We start from the raw sequence: 16,712 nt of genomic DNA, 5'->3' as shown, positions 1-16,712 counted from the left end.
ATGGGCGGCTCTACCACTTCTTAAGGGTTCCCTTCGGTGTCACCAATGGGGTCCCGGTCTTCCAGCGCGAGATGGACCAAATGGTTGACCGGTACGGTTTACGGGCAACATTCCCATATCTCGATAATGTCACCATCTGCGGCCACGACCAGCAGGATCACGACACCAACCTCCGAAAATTCCTCCAGATCACAAAGATCCTTAACCTTACATACAACAAAGGATAAATGCATGTTTAGCACCGACCGCCTAGCCATCCTCGGCTACGTAGTGCAAAATGAGTTATAGGCCTCGACCCTGAATGCATGCGCCCCCTTATGGAGTTCCCCCTCCCTCACTGCTCCAAGACCCTGAAACGCTGCCTCGGGTTTTTCTCTTACTATGTCCAATGGGTCCTCAACTATGCGGACAAGGCCCGTCCCCTGATCCAATCCACAGCTTTCCCCATCGATAGAGGCCCGCCAGGCCTTCAGCCGCATCAAAGCAGACATTGCAAAGGCCACGATGCACGCCATCGACGAGTCCCTCCCCTTCCAGGTAGAGAGCGACACGTCTGACGTAGCTCTGGTGGCCACCCTCAACCAAGCGGGCAGACCCGTGGCCTTCTTCTCACGCACCCTCCATGCTTCCGAAATCCGCCACTCCTCAGTCGGAAAGGAGGCCCAGGCCATAGTAGAAGCTGTGTGACATTGGAGGCATTACCTGGCCGGCAGGAGATTCACTCTCCTCACTGACCAACGGTCGGTTGCTTTCATGTTCGATAATGCACAGAGGGGCAAGATAAAAAATGATAAGATCTTGCGGTGGAGCATCGAACTCTCCACCTACAACTACGAGATCTTGCATCATTCTGGGAGAAGCTAAACGAGCCTCATGATGTCCTGTACCGCGGCGAGCCTCCTGATGTCCTGTCCCGCGGCACATGTGCCAACGCACAAGTGGACCGCCTCCGAGCCCTCCACGAGGACCTCTGCCACCCGGGGGTCACTCGCTTTTTACACTTTATCAAGACCCGCAACCTGCCCTACTCCATCGAGGAGGTCAGGACAGCCACCAGGGACTGCCAAATCTGCGCGGAGTGCAAACCGCACTTCTACGGGCCAGAGAAAGCGCACGTGATAAAGGCTTCCCGTCCCTTTGAACGCCTCAGCATGGACTTCAAAGGCCCCCTCCCCTCCACCGACCGCAACACGTACTTCCTGAATGTGATTGACGAGTACTCCTGATTCCCATTCGCCATCCCCTGCCCCTACATGACCGCAACCACCGTCATCAAGGCCCTCCATAGCATCTTTGCACTGTTCGGGTTCCCTGCTTACATACACAGTGATAGGGGATCCTCCTTTATGGGCGACGAACTGCGTCAATTCCTGCTCAGCAAGGGCATTGCCTCGAGCAGGACGACCAGTTACAACCCCCGGGGTAATGGACAGGTTAAGAGGGAGAACGGAACAGTCTGGAAGACCGTCCTACTGGCCCTACGGTCCAGGAATCTCCCAGTCTCCCGCTGGCAGGAAGTCCTCCCGGATGCCCTCCACTCCATCCAGTCACTGCTTTGTACCACAACCAACCAAACACCTCACGAACGTCTCCTTGTCTTCCCCAGGAAGTCCTCCTCTGGGACCTCGCTCCCGACCTGGCTGGCAGCTCCCGGACCCATCCTGCTCCGAAAACACGTGCGGGCGCAGTAGTCGGCCCGTTGGTCTAGAGGGTCCATCTTCTCCACGCTAACCCCCAGTACGCCTACGTGGCATACCCCGACGGCTGACAGGATACGGTCTCCCTACGAGACCTGCCGCCCGCAGGAGCCCCACGCACACCCCAGCCACCAGTCCCACCCTCCCTCCCACCAGTGCACCTTACAGGAGGACCGGTCCTTCCGCCGGCCCCGTCTAGGCCCCCCCACCCACCGACGCACCCCGCAGACGCTCCCTTCCCAGGTCAACCGTTTTCCCCACCAGCGCCGTCTAGGGGTGTCGAAGCTGCCACAAAGATCAAAGCCACGCCCCCGGAGTCACAGATGCCCGAGCCTCCACCGGAGTCACCACTGAAGCTTCGACGATCACAGAGGACCAGGGCCCTCGATTGACTGATTGCTTCATTTTAAAGTGTATAGTTAATTATGAATCATAAATTGTAAATAGTAAATAGAATTGTAAATAGTTATAAAACACTGTACGGAGGTATTACGGTACCTCCATAACTATAATTTCTGCCACGTTACCATGTTGTAATATCAGGCCATCACCCCCGCCGGACTCTTTTTTAACAGGGGGTGAATGTGGTAGTCTGTGTAGAGGTATTACAGCACCTGGTAATGCTGGAACACCATTGGTAGATATTGTATGTTTCCTATTGGTCAAGCTGTATGGTAGCTCCGCCCTGCAAGGCGGGGTATAAGCGCTTGTGCCGCCCCAGCAGACTTCATTCTGTACCTGAGCTGCTGGGGGAAACATCTAGCTTATTAAAGCCTACAGTTGGACTACAACCTCGCTTTAGTCGTCATTGATCGTGCATCACTCAGATACTGTGAAAAGCAGCTGCTGCTACTTTGGTGCTGGAGGGCCTCCTATTGCCCACCAGCTACAAAAGCCCACAATGTCCTTCATAGGTTAATGGGCCATGCCTCTGGCTGATCTGTGGAAAATCACAGCTGAACGACTGGTCCCCATACTGTTGGTGGAATTTAGTGTGGGCTGCGGGAGAGCCTATCATCAGCTAGGAAATGCCGACCTGATCTCCAGGAGTCCTGAAAAAATAAATTTTCTGATTTGCAGCGGGCACTCCTGCTGGGGTTCCCAGCTCCATTGGGACATTTAATTACTGCAGTGCTGTGTCTGGGATGGATATCCCGTTCTTGAGAGTTGCTGCTCAATCGATCAGCTCTGTAGCACCAGCAGCGCCAGAGGGAGAGATGGCCACTGCCTATATTGTCGTAGGGCCTACCCAGAGATCAGCAATGAATCCTCCAGACACAGTTAGGATGGAATGGAAGTCTCAGGGAGGGGGCATCAACCAGAGAGGAGGTGGCCAACAGCAAATGCAAGGTGGGGAGGGGGGCGTTGGCTACTGTGGGCACCCCACATCTTGATTCCGGGTCCTCCGATATGCCTGATGATGCTCCCCCCACCCCCCAACTCCAGAAAGATGAAGACACATTTGTCAGGGTTTGATGGGCAGCCTTTCATGGTGGCGATTCTCCTACCCACTGCTAAGGGCCTCAATTGGCTGTCAGGCAGGATAGCTGCCTGTAAGCCTTCCTGCCCTTGACTTAACCCCTAACACCCAATCTCACCGCTTACCCTGCTTCCAAACTCACCTCAGGGAGCGGGGCCCCCAGTGCATCTATTTCTGATCCCCATTTCAGCCTAATGGCAGGGTCCTGAAGCCCAGAAGAAATCTTGCACATAGTTTCAGGAGCATCTTCTGTAAGGGGCCAGCTAAAATAGGAGACTTGGATACCTACTTCTCCATTTTTGGGTAGAATTGATTGCTTTAGGTACACAAATGATATTTGTTACTCTATAGAAATGTAAGTATCATTATGCTGGAATGGTCAGTTTATGCACTAGCACATTTTAGCCCATTAATTGAACTCTTTGACCACTTTTCTTTTAATGCAAGTCCCTGAGGCAGCGCTGGTCTCTGTGATAAGGTCTGAATAAAGTGACTTCAGCAGTCCATTGAAATCAAATCAAAACAAGATGAACAGAAATAACACAATGCCATTATTGACTGCGGAAATGGGAGCAACACTTAGATCTCCAAAGTTTGTTATCCACCAAGGGTATGAAAGCAATGCCATTTAATATTGTAGCAAGCATCACATCTAACATTTAATGATCAGAGTCAATTAGCAAAATTATCCTTTGACAAATAGATTGCAAGAAGAGGGGAGGCTTGATCATGCTATTTTCACCACCACTCCACAGGTTTCTCTACATAATGCTCCAGAGACCATGGGCGGGATTCTCTGACCCCCCGCCGAGGGGCGGCGTGAATCCCGCCCCCGCTGGCTGCCAAATTCTCCGGCGCCGGGGATTTGGTGGGGGTGGGAATTGCGCCGCACTGGTCGGCGGCCACTGGCAGCAGCCCCCCCCCCGGCGATTCTCCGGCCCGCGATGGGCTGAGTGGCAGTCTGTTTTAGGCCGGTCCCGCTGGCGTAAATTACAACAGGTACTTACCGGCGAGACCTGGCTGCGTGGGTGGCCTCCAGAGTCCTCGGGGGGGGGGGGGGGATCTGGCCCCGGAGGTGCCCCCCCGGCAGCCTGGCCCGCGATCGGGGCCCACCGATCCGCAGGCGGGCCTGTGCCGTGGGGGCACTCTATTCCTCCGCGTCGGCCAGTGTAAAAGTCCGCGATGGCCGACGCGGAGATGAACCCCCCTGCGCATGCACTGGGATGACGGCAGCACACGCTGGCACTCCCGTGCATGCACCAACTCGCGCCGGCCAGCGGAGGCCCTTCGGCGCTGGTCGGCGTGGCGCCAAGCCCCTTCCGCGCTGGCTGGCGCAGCGCAAACCACTCTGGCGCCAGCCTCGCACCTGAAGGTGCGGAGGATTCTGCACCTACGGGACGGCCCGACGCCGGAGTGGTTCACGCCACTCCTTCGCGCCGGAGTGGGCCGCCCGGCCGAATCCCACCCCATTTCTTCAAGGGGTTGTTTTTGGCTGAAATGGCTTCAGAGAAACACTCCCATTCTTTGCCGAGTACACCTTGTCCAGACTAAAATATTGCATTGCTTGTAATAATTTGAAGTTTCCAGGATTGGTCTCACTTCCATTTGGAACATGCATATGGTACAACCTGACTAAAAAACAAAATAAAATGCAATAATAAATAATAAAAGGAAGAGATAAGTTAATGTTTCAGATAGTTATCAGAGCCGGCAAAGAAGAGCCATTCAAAATTTTTTAAACAGTGTTGATCGGAGGAGGCTTGAGGGGCCAAACTGTCTACTCCTGCTCTTAACTTGTATGCTCAGATGCACTGTTCATTTCCAGTTTTCAAAGCTTTTCTTTCTCCCTTGGCAGATTTGACTATCCATGTTATTTTACACAGCTTTTCCAGTATTAAAAAGCACACTGAATCTAATGTTCCACTATGTGTCATGCCTTGAAAAAAGGAAACAGAAATCACCTCGTTATAACTTGGGAAAAGCCTTGTAACTGGAGTAATCTTGCTTTTACTATTTCTACCTGTCACCAGTGAAGTCAGTAAGCTTGTTTAAATTATTTGGTTGACCCATGCCAGAGACATTTTTAAAATAATAATCTTTATTGTCACAAGTAGGCTTACATTAACACTGCAATGAAGTTACTGTGAAAAGCCCCGAGTCGCAACACTCCGCCGCCTGTTCAGCTACACTGATGGAGAATTCACAATGTCCAATTCACCTCACAGTACGTCCTTTGGGACTTGTGGGAGGAAACCGGAGTAAGCCCACGCAGACACGGGGAGAACGTGCAGACTCTGAAAAGACAGTGACCCTAGCCGGGATTCGAACTTGGGACCCTGGCGCTGTGAAGCAACAATGCTAACCACCGTGCTACCTTGCCGCCCATAATATCACATACAACAAAAAAGTTGACCAGAAATTTGTTCTGCATTTTTCATAGCTAACTTAGAGAAGTGAAATGTTCTGGATGGTGGAGCAAACTAAACCAACTAGGCAGGCTGTACGTACTGTATGAGAGTGAGCCAAGTACAAAGTCTCATAGACCTGGATGGATTCCAACGTAAACTTTTCAAAGTCAGTCACATAGTGTATCAAATATGGGATGGTACCTGATGACTAAATACTGATTGTGTATCGAACATCTGAACATGAAGAATTGAAGCTCCAGTTATCCTGTCTCATGCATTGTGTGTATTCTAAAGCCAATGCTGCACAAAATAACTTGTTAAATTACTCATGGTCATGTTAGTAATAATGCGGTCATTAAAAAGTCAGCACGGAGCCTTTCTAATAAGTCCCTTATGTGATGTAATCCCTGGATTGTATCTGAAAAAACATGTCCAAAACATTGTTTGGAAGAGAACTTGGGACATTTTCAGCAGTATTCATTCTTTACTACCCACTGAGATAGAACAGTCAAAATCTTTAGAGGGAACAAGAATGGCAGTCAACATATGGCCTAATCAATATACTTGTTAATTAAATATGCAGTCCTGCATTTTTTTGGTCAATGGGGCAGCCATGGCGCTCAGCATTAACACTGAATGTAACTGTCCACAAATAACTAGTGCTCTCCGTATCCACTTTGCAGCGATGGTGATATCATATGAAGCAGGTTAAGCAACTGATCACATTGAAAAATTCTCAGTGATTAATCTTCACATTTTGGTCATTTTTCAGATAGTGAAATAAAAACTGGGGAGGTAGAAGCTGGAATATCAATTTTTTAAATCCATGGATTCTTTTTATTCATAATGGAGAAATTTGACATTCCACATACATAAAATTATAAAAGAGGTTCTTCAGCAGCAATTATGAACATGCAATGCAGTTGAAGACACTTTTAAAAAAAATTTAGCGTACCCAATTAAATTTTTCCAATTAAGGGGCAATTTAGCTTGGCCAATCCACCTAGCCTGCACATCTTTAGGTTGTGGGGGCGAACCCTACACAAACACGGGAAGAATGTGTAAAGTTGAAGACACACTTAAACCTTATTTAACAAGATATAACATTTTCAAGGATTTTTAAAAATCAAGGGCGGGATTCTCCATTTCTGAGACTAAGTGTTGACACCAACGCAGAATCCGTGGACTTTCACAACAGAAAAACCAGCGCCGTAGCTGGACCGATTCCGCAACTGTTAAGGGGCTAGCACTGGCGCCATGTGGAACACAATCGATTTCAATGAAAAACGGTGCCAGATTCGCCAGTTTCGCGATTGATACGCAAAGGCTGACAAGCTGCAGGCACATATAAAAAATTCTCCCCCCCACTCACACCATCCCAGCCAGCAAGATGGCAGCGAGGAGTGCAGCCGAGAATTCACAGACACCAAGCTGGATACCCTGTTGGACGCGGTGGAGGAGCGGCAGAAGACCCTGTACCCGGCACGGGAAGGAGGATGCCTTGCTGAGTTGCGGTCCCCTGTGACACGTGTGTCAACCCCCCAATCCCACCCAACCACAACGCCAACCCCACACCACTACCCTCCCACCCCTGGCCGGCGGTCTAACCATGAATATTGCCTATGTCTTGCAGTACCTGCTGGAGATTGGGCAGGTCCATCTGGCATCCTCCAGATGGTTTCGGCTATGGATCAGCATGTCCAAGGCCTCGGGCATACTGTGCAGGTGTTGGCCGAGGCCCAGGACAGGGTTGCTGCCTCACAGGCAACCATGCCCCAAAGCCACCTGAAAATCGCAGCGGCGCTCCTGAGCATGGCCCAGGCATAGCAGGCCATGGCTGGGAACGTCGACGGCATTGCCCAGGCGCTGGCTAACGTGGTGCAGAGGGAGGTGGCCTAGTCATGGAGGGAGGTGGCGCAGTCACTGGCTGATGTGACACAAACCCAGAAGGTGGAGGCACAGTCGCAGTGTGATGTGGAGCAATCCCAGATGGATGGTGATGGTCCATTCCCTGTGCTCCATGGTCTCAAGCATGCAGACCCCAGTCGAGACCAGAGCGGGCCTCCAGGACTGGCAGAGCCAGGTGTTGGGGGAGCCTCAGGTGATAGCTCCACTCGCACCCCTGTCCCATGGAATAGCCTGGGGGCCACCGGGAACCCCGTGGGAGGAAGAATTGATGGCGCCCATTCCAGTGACTCCGGAACACCGCAGCACCTGGGGCTACTCCTGCCCCCTCCCCTCCCCTCTCCTGTCCCAGGCACATCTGGTGGGCAACAGGAAGAACAGGGCGGCACCACGCCACCTGGGATACCTGTGCAGAAGACGGGCCCATCCAGGCACGGTCGCCCCAGAAGACGCCAACAGGGACATATGTCGCAGGGCGACATACTCCTGCTGTACTGTCTAGGGGTCCACTTGGACGTAGCGGTAGGGCCGGTAAGGCAGAAAGGTAAACACCAGTTAAGTTGGCACGGTAGGGCACATTTAGTTTTAGGGGCTAGGGCACAAGCCTGTATATAATAGCTTACAATAAACACCTGTTACCACTGTTACAACCTGCCGGGGGGGGGGTTGAGTGGGCATTGGGGGGCGGGGGGGGGGAAGAGGCCCATGCTCCCCCCCCCACCTCGCCCCACCCCCCACCCCTTTCTGACCGACCCCACCACCGTAGGGATCCAATTGGACCATGTGATGGAATGGCCAGCTCGCAAACAGGGATTATCCAGCTGGATGGCGCAAAGTGCAACTGTGGGCAGGAGTCAGATGTTATTGTACGATGGGGAGCACCTGAGCTCATCGCACAGTGGGTAGTCATAATCCTCCATCCCATGGACCAGACCCGGTGTTACTGCCAACCCAGGGCCCCCACCCCGTAGTGCCACAGATATGTATCATGGAGGGGATTGCAGGCGGGAGTGGTCAAGGGGGGAGGAAGTGAGGGAGTATGGGGCTGGGGTGCAGTGTCCGACCCTTGGCCAGTCTCCCCCCCCCCCCCAAAAGGGCTACATGGTGGCCACGGTTAGCACTGCGGGCTCTGCCCCTGCATGCTCCTCCCCCCCCCCCACCCATTCTCGCACCCTGGGGGCCTCTGGCCCTGGCACCCGTCCCTGATGCCAGGGATTCTGTTGGCTGCACTGTGGGTGTTGCCCTGTGTGGGCTGCCAGTGGGTGGTGGCTGGGTTGAGGGGGGGTGCAGGTACGTGCACCCATACGACCGATGTCACTCTGCAGAACCAAGGGCCAAGGTGGGTGGTCAGTTTGTGCGCAGCACGATGGCCACTGTAATGGAGGTCTGTGGCCTGGACACCACCCCAATCCCGTGTTGGGGGGGGGGGTATCCCGGTGACTCAGCCTGTCTCCCCCCCCCCACCCTCACCCTAGCCAGAATGGCCAGTGTCCGGCCCAGCATCCACAGTTGCTCATCTCCGGGTCTACGTCCTCGCTTTCTCACCCCTCAACAGCCACCAAGCCGGTTTGACTAATTTTAAAAGCACAAGTGAACCGCGCCCATCGGAGGCGGAGAATCCTGGAGGCCCTGGAGAATACCAGGTCGGGCCCGCTAATGACATGCAAACCTGTCTATTGTACTTGCATTCCGGTATGCATCGACACCGCTGTCGAGGTGATGGAGAATTACGATTTGCCGTCAAATCGGCATACGCCGCATTTTTAGAGTCAGAACCGATTCTCTGCCCAATCACCTTTCCCAATTTTGCCGTCGACCAACAGAGAATCCCGCCCCCAATTGTCAACTGGTGATGACTTCAACAGCACAGCCTGTGGAGGAACGGGGAAATTACTGGCAACAACTTCTAGATTTACCTGTTTATGCTTGTACGGGTGCCAGAAATCATCGTCAGTTGCACAGTTGAAATGATGGCAAACAGTGACAGTTTTGCCATCATGACAACTGGTAAATCTGGTCTTAGTTGCAGTACCCAAACCATTATACTGTTGTATTTGGGAATTTGTGGACTGCAGTTATTTTGTAATAAAACAAATTCTCTGGTACTCCAAACATTTTACTCTGTTTCTGAACTTTGTTCATATCTTCCACATCCAATGTTTACAAGTTGGGAGTTTAAGAGAGATTAAGTGTTGGTTCATTTTGAAATGACTAATGATATGGGGGTAACAATTTCCACCTTGGGCACAATCAGGAAATTTCACCCAAAATGTGCCTGAAGTTGCACACTTTCTGCACGCGAAGGTCTGTTCCTCCACCCAACCTACGTGGCCACTCATTGGATGATGTACAGAAATGTGCCTGGAATTGCACATTTTGTGAGGCTTCAACTTTCCATTAACATTTATTGGCAGAAATATAAAATCTGCTATGAAGCAGAGCAATCCAGCAGCGTAATAAAATGGAATACATCTTTCCATTGAATAAGTATTTAAGAGTGGCTACCTGGTGTAGATTTATTAATATAGCTGAAAATGGTTGAACAGCAAAAATAAACAGTTATTTATTTTTAATAATGGTGCGCAGTCTTCCACCTGTGGGTAGTTGGATTATACTTTATTATATAGGTTTATTATTTATTATACTAACATTTATTTTTCCAGGTAAGTCAATTGAGAACCGACTCATTTACAATAATTTACACTCATTGGCAAAGAGGCTAATGTTGCAGAAACTGAAATAACACAAGAAAGCAATACATTTAAACACTAAATGCTTACAGGCCTGGATTTTCATCCAAACTATGCTCCCCCAAACAACCTGTAGGCTCCTCATGACCCCCCTCCATGTCAAGGTATGCACCTCCACCCAACCTACATGGCCATTCATTGGATGAGGTACAAAATACAAAAGCAGGAATGTAATGACAGAATGGTATCAAACGCTGGTTAGGCCACAGCTAGTCGTTTGTGTACAATCTGGTCGCCACATTACAGGAAGGACACAATTGCTGTGGAGAAACAACCGGAGATTTACAAGAATTTTGCCAGGGCTTGGAAATTGCAACCAAGAGGAGAGATTGGATAGAGATTGGAGAGACGGAGGGCACAGATTTAAGGTGATTTGTAGAAGGATTAGAAAGTACATGAGGAAAAACGGTCACCCAGAGGGTACATGTTTGGAATTCACTGCCTGGTTTGGTGGTGGAAGCAGAAACCCTCAACTCATTTAAAAGGTACCTGGATCTGCACCTAAAGTGCTTTAATGTGCAAGGCTATGGGCCAGGCGCTGAAAGGTGGGCAGCTAGATTTTTATCTTTTAATTTTTGAACATAGCTGACACAATGACCTGAGTGGCTAATTTCTGTGCTGTAACCTTTTTATGGTTCATGCCCCCGATGCCAAGCTGTGGCACTTCCATGCTCATTGACCCACTATGCACTGTATAGAACCAATGAACCCTATAGCGAAAATAGGATGTTCATAACTTTTCACTCTGAGAAAAGGTCCTTTTAGTACAGGGCAATTAAAAAAAGTGGTCATCCATATCCATAAAAATAGCTGAAGCTGCAAGCACTTGAAATGTTTTAACACTGTGTAAATAAATATTGGGCAATTGACACCAGAGATATAGAGCTGTCAATCAGGTAATGCTTTCCCCGTGTTCAGGTGTTTCAATGCACTAAGCAATGTCTGGGCTCTAAGCCAAGTCTAAATATGTATTTTTAGTTGAGAGCACAGACATCTATCTGAGGGTATACCTTGGCATGGGGGGCATGGAGGTTGTTTGGAGGGCATAACTTAATATGGAGACATGAGGGTCCACGGCTTTGGCATAGAAGCCATGAAGGTTAAGGCGTTGCTTGGCGCATTCCTTGCCTTGGCATCATTAGGTGCCATATGCTATATCTTGGCATAGGGGGCATGAGGAGCCATAGGAGTGGGGGAGGGACAGAGGGGCACAAGGGTCCATAGGTGTTGTTTAGGAGTAGGTGGGTAGGGAGGCATACCTTGGCTTAGGGAGCATGAGAGAACGTTTTTAAAGGTCATCTTGTAGTGATTGATCGCTGTATATGTATATACATGAAGGGTTAATATGTAGTCAGTACAGTCAGATGATCACTAGAGGGCAACATTAACGGAGTATAAATACAAGCTCAATCTGTTTTCCCGCTCTCTTCGGGTGTGTTGTAGCTAGGGAACAGAAGTATAAAGTATATTATTCATAGTTAATCTAATTCAATCTTGTTTAATTTGACTACGAGTAAATGTATTGAAGAATCAAACTCACAAGTTAATTGCTTAGTTACTCAATAAATTATTTGTTATCACTGGACACCTTCGAGTATTCATCATCATCAAAGTTAAGTTCAACTGGGCATAAACAAATGAGTAACATATGTTACTCCAAGTAATATAACACCCCTCATATAGACTATGGTTCACAACACCACTTGAGTTGCCACGAACCACGACTCATTGAAAATCTAGCCTGCCTCCATGAAAGTCAGGCATACAGGATGCGGGCATTTGACCTGAACCAGTCCATATCTTTAAAAAGTCACTCCCGAAAATCAGAAACCCCAGGAATGGGGTTGGGAAATGTCAGAATTGGGCCCCGGCTACTATTTTTAAAGGTCTCCTGACTCCCAAAGTCCAACCCAAAATCACTGAAAATTACTTCAAAGAACCATTGAAATATTTAACAGTTCCATGGGTGTATACCAGGCACCTTTTAAAAAAAGAATAAGTACTGATATGAAAATTTTATGAAATGTGCCTACTGTATGTCTAGCAATATGAATGCAATTTGAAGAACCTTTAAAAACCAATACAACTGATGGAATTTGACAATTTGGACCTGGGGGCCAGTTTTATGGGTGGGGCTTGATTTTGGCGAATCAAATCTTGAATCAGTGGGAATAATCACAGAAAATATGAGTGCAAGTGGGTTTTGGTGTAATTCACTTATGCATAAAATTCACAGATTACCTGTGCTGATTTAGCCAATTCTACCTGGAGTGTGCTGATGTAATGAAGGCAAGCGTGACTTGATGGATTTTCCACAAGGGAACTAATCAACTATTTACATGATCGAATTGGAAAATATACATTTTCCTCTTTGGGGAAATCCAATCACACAATCCACGGCCGAAGTTACATTCATAAAGTACCTTTCACACCCTCAATAGCGGAAATGAATGATTCAATTCCTCTGTATTGTCCATACATATTGTTCCTTATGCATAGTGTGATGAATGTAGGAATTTAAGATGTATTGTATTAGTGTGTGTGTGTGTGTGTGTGTGTGTGTGAGACTGCTGCACTCATGTTTTAAAATCAATCATAGTTTGAAAGGCTGGGGGTCAGGGGTGCGACTAAACCATTGTAAAAAAGCTTGGGCTTATGGAATTTTGTTTTGATTAAGGGGATTCCCTGTGGAATTAATTAGATTTCAGCTTGGTAAGGTAACGTCGTTGCTGTGTAGAGCTAAGACATGAGGGGCGGGATTCTCTCAGCCCGCGACCGACGCGAATCGCGCCACGCCGCCTCGCAATTCTCTGCAGAGCGGAGGATCGGCGCCATTAGCGCCTGCATGGTCGGCGCGGCGCCAGTCGGCCCCCCCCCGCCGATTCTCGGCCCGGGATGGGCTGAGCAGCCGTTGCAAAAAACCCGAGTCCCGCCGACGCCTTTCACACCTGCTCTCAGCCGGCGGGACCTCGGCGTGGAAGGGTCCGGGGGCGGCCTGTGGGGGGGGGGGGGAGAAAATCGATCCCGGGGGGGCTCTCCGATGTGGCCTGGCCCGCGATCGGGGCCCACCGATCGGCGGGCCGGCCTCTCTGGCTGGGGGCCTCCTTTCCTCCGCGCCGGCCCCTGTAGCCCTGCGTCATGTTGCGTCAGGGCCGGCGCGGAGAAGGGAGCCACTGTGCATGCGCGCATTGGCGCCGGTGCTACTGCGCATGCACGGACCCCACGGCGCTCAGTTCACGCCAGGATCAGCAGCTGGAGCGGCGTGGGAGGCTCCAGTGATGTGCTGGCCCCCTGTAGGGGCCAGAATTGCTTATCCTGAGGCCGTGTTGAGGCCGTTGAGAAACAAGTAGAAAAACACCTTCTGAAGAAATACAGCTAGAGTTTCTGCATAGACCCGACAGGTGTCTGAACTTTTCTTCAAAGCAGTGTCAAGAGATCTCTCTTTCTCAAAGAACACCTCTGGAAAACAAGTATTCCTATCTAGTAAAACTGGATTGAGAGCAGAGGTGGGTTTTTCTTGTTGCTTAAGTGGGAATAAAGATTGCAGTTAAGGGTATTGTATTCACTGTATTAAGTAGTGTTGTTTAAGGGGTAATTGTAAGCTATATTTTGGTGTGATGTTAAAGATTTTAATACTGTGAAATAAAGTTTGTTTTAAAATTGCAAATCCCTATTTCTTCTTGAAATCACTCCTGAAGCGAGGTATCCTTTCCCCACAGTCTTACAAAATGTTGAACTTGTTCATCAGTAACTAACAGTTGGAACAATACGAAAAAGGCCTGGACGCAAGTCACATGACTGCCATATTGCCTGGTAATTAGTGCACAACAACAGGAGATAAAAAATATTCAGAATAAAGAAAAAACAGTATTTATTCTAGCCTCTGGGAAGATTGGCATACTTTCATATGCTCAAGAGTTGAAAGACTATTTTATTGAACAAGGTCAGTGAATTAAGTACTGTGCAAACAAACATCTGAGAGATGAACTCAATACAAGCAGAGAAGATTTTCCTCAGGGCATAAATTGCCAGTCCTGCTCTCCTTCACTCCTTGGCTGGGTTAGAAGAGCCTACAAGAGGACTAAAATGCTCTTTGCTACATCAGGGCTTTAATCTATTGCTTGAAGTTACAGTAGAATAATTAAATTGCAGTATGAAAGAATGCTTGGATTCAAAGAGTTAAAATAATTTTAGTAATTACTTTTATAATTAGTCACCATATATCACCCCAAGTTTAGCAAATTCATGAAGACTAACAAACCAAAACGCCTTTGTGTTTTGAGAAATGGGTTTACTTACATGACATTGTACATCCAATAGGCACACTTTATTCTTGTCCAATACATGTCGAATAGAATCGATGCTTGTACCATACAAGTTTCCTCTGTATTCTCCATGTTCAATAAACCTGCGAAAATTAGAATCAAAAATTGATCAACTGTTGACCTATACTTCTTTAAAGACTATTAAAAAGTTGAAGGTGTACGTAATGCATACAGACACGCAATTTAGTTCGGAAATACATTTAGGGTGCGATTCTCCCAAAAGATTTCTAAATTAATAGGTGGAGGGTTTTTCAGGGAGTTTCCCACTGGCTCTGCTGGCGAGTTCTTCACCGCTAAACCTAGTCACTATTTTGGGCCCTGGGGAGTTTCTCACCGGTTTATCTCACACTTCGAATTGTTTTTTTAGCACTGGGGAGCTGAACTCCGAGATCGCCCCGCCATTTTGAAAGGGTGCCCCGATCTCTAAGTGAGCTGGTGGGTCCCCCACACTTCCCACCCATGGGCAATGTCACCCCCACACACATGGACAATACCCCACACCCTCCAAGTGAGGACACCCTGTTATGTAGACCATGGGTACCCCCCTCTTCAGGCCTCCCAAACCCCCTGACAGCACTTGCTCCCTCCTAGGACCCCCACCCATCACCCTTCCAACCTTTGAGAGGCCCCTACCTACCTGCCATGCACTCCCCCACCCGTTAAAACCCTTTACACCCCCCTCATGGGCATGGCCACCCTCGCTCCTGACCCTTGGCAGTGCCACCCTGGCACTCAGGCACTTTTGCACTGTCACCCAGGCACCCAATGCTCCTGCTGGCTTGGCAGAGCCATGGTGTCAGTTGGGCAATGCAAAGGTGCCCGCGTTCCAGGGAGAGGGCCCGGGAGCCATCCTGCACCTACCCTGACCACCCAGGGATCTCAGATGTCCCGGGACATCCCCCTGGATGCCGTTCCATCTGGTCCACATTAGTGTGGACCAGCACTGGTCGGTGCTTGGCTGCCTCCTACCTGGGGAGGCCGGTGGATCCCGGCAGGTAGGTCGTAAGTAGGTTTATGACCCACTTCCGGGAGTGGAGTTTGGTCACGCACATTTGGAGCGGAGTTCCGAATCCGACGTCTCGCGGTACTTTGCCAAATCCCGCGAGGTGCGGGGACCGTCGGGAGGCTCGCTGGAGGGCTCTCCCGGGATTCTCTGGTCACATCGTGCTCTCGTTTGAGTGCAACGCGGTGGGAGAATCGCACCGTTAGTTATTTTAGTCAGTGAAGTAAATTAAAATGAAGCCTGTAGCATAAACAGAAAACATTCTATACAACTAAGCAACTCACTTTTTCCGCTCACAAATAAACAAATGCATATCAAACGTTCATCGAATACATCAAATTATTTCTAATACTTACTAATTAGATTTTGAATGTATGGCACCAGTTTATATGAAGAGAACACAGTGATGCCAAGTTTAGGAATTCAATAACAGAATAAAATAGTAACATTTAATTCCCTCAGCAACTTGCCAATCTGATTTCCCAAGTAACCTATTGTTCAAATATTCCGATACTTTTCATCACTGCATCTGAAAGTTTCCAGATGCGTTGGCTTGAAACAGAGTGTGCCATTTTTCAACTTACTTGTTATTTTGTACATCTGTCTCAAACAAGTGCTTGGAAATAAAATGATATTCCACTCCATCAGTTTCCTGGCTTCTTTTTGGTCTCGTTGTATCTGTTGATGACAAAACACAAAAATGAGTCTCTTCAGCACTGCCAATATTAGTAGGCTGGTTATTCAAAATCAAGTCAAATTTTCAGAATCAGATACTATTGATGCCATTAGCCTCCTTAAAAGCTTTAAGTTTTTAAACTTTTGTTGATTCTAAACAGCCGCACGATTTTAGTGTAACCAAAGAAACAAGGTTGTAACGTTATTTTTCTATCTTACTGGAGCATTTGGCAATCCTGCCCGTCTACAGAAACATAATTAAAGCACTTGAATATTTCTTCATGGTGCTGAGTCTAGAGAGTTCCTAAATTAAAATAAATTACAACTGACATATTACCGTATATAATCCAGCACTATTCCTACTGCGAACAGAAAATCTAGCTATGTTATGCGATCTAATTCTAATGTCAGCACCACTGTTGCTATTCAGAAATATGGCAAACTGTCTTCTTTCCTCAGCACAATCTTT

General features: G+C 48.6%; 1 protein-coding gene across 6 annotated transcripts in view; it reads right to left on the bottom strand.

Annotated features, from left to right (window-relative positions):
* mpp7a (MAGUK p55 scaffold protein 7a) overlaps positions 1 to 16,712 on the bottom strand; it is a 758,711-nt gene that overhangs the window by 26,067 nt on the left and 715,932 nt on the right. For all 6 annotated transcript variants that reach the window (XM_072508390.1, XM_072508394.1, XM_072508393.1 and 3 more), the window contains 2 exons: positions 16,153 to 16,246; positions 14,540 to 14,648 (listed from right to left, as the gene is read on the bottom strand). In XM_072508390.1, coding sequence (XP_072364491.1) covers positions 14,540 to 14,648; positions 16,153 to 16,246 — 203 coding nt within the window. The remainder of the gene's footprint in view (positions 1 to 14,539; positions 14,649 to 16,152; positions 16,247 to 16,712) is intronic.

This window comes from Scyliorhinus torazame, chromosome 6 (assembly GCF_047496885.1).
Source record: "Scyliorhinus torazame isolate Kashiwa2021f chromosome 6, sScyTor2.1, whole genome shotgun sequence".
In the NCBI taxonomy this organism is placed as follows: Eukaryota; Metazoa; Chordata; class Chondrichthyes; order Carcharhiniformes; family Scyliorhinidae; genus Scyliorhinus; species Scyliorhinus torazame.
The sequence above is the reverse complement of the archived record's forward strand: the minus strand, read 5'-3'. Positions and strand labels throughout refer to the sequence as shown.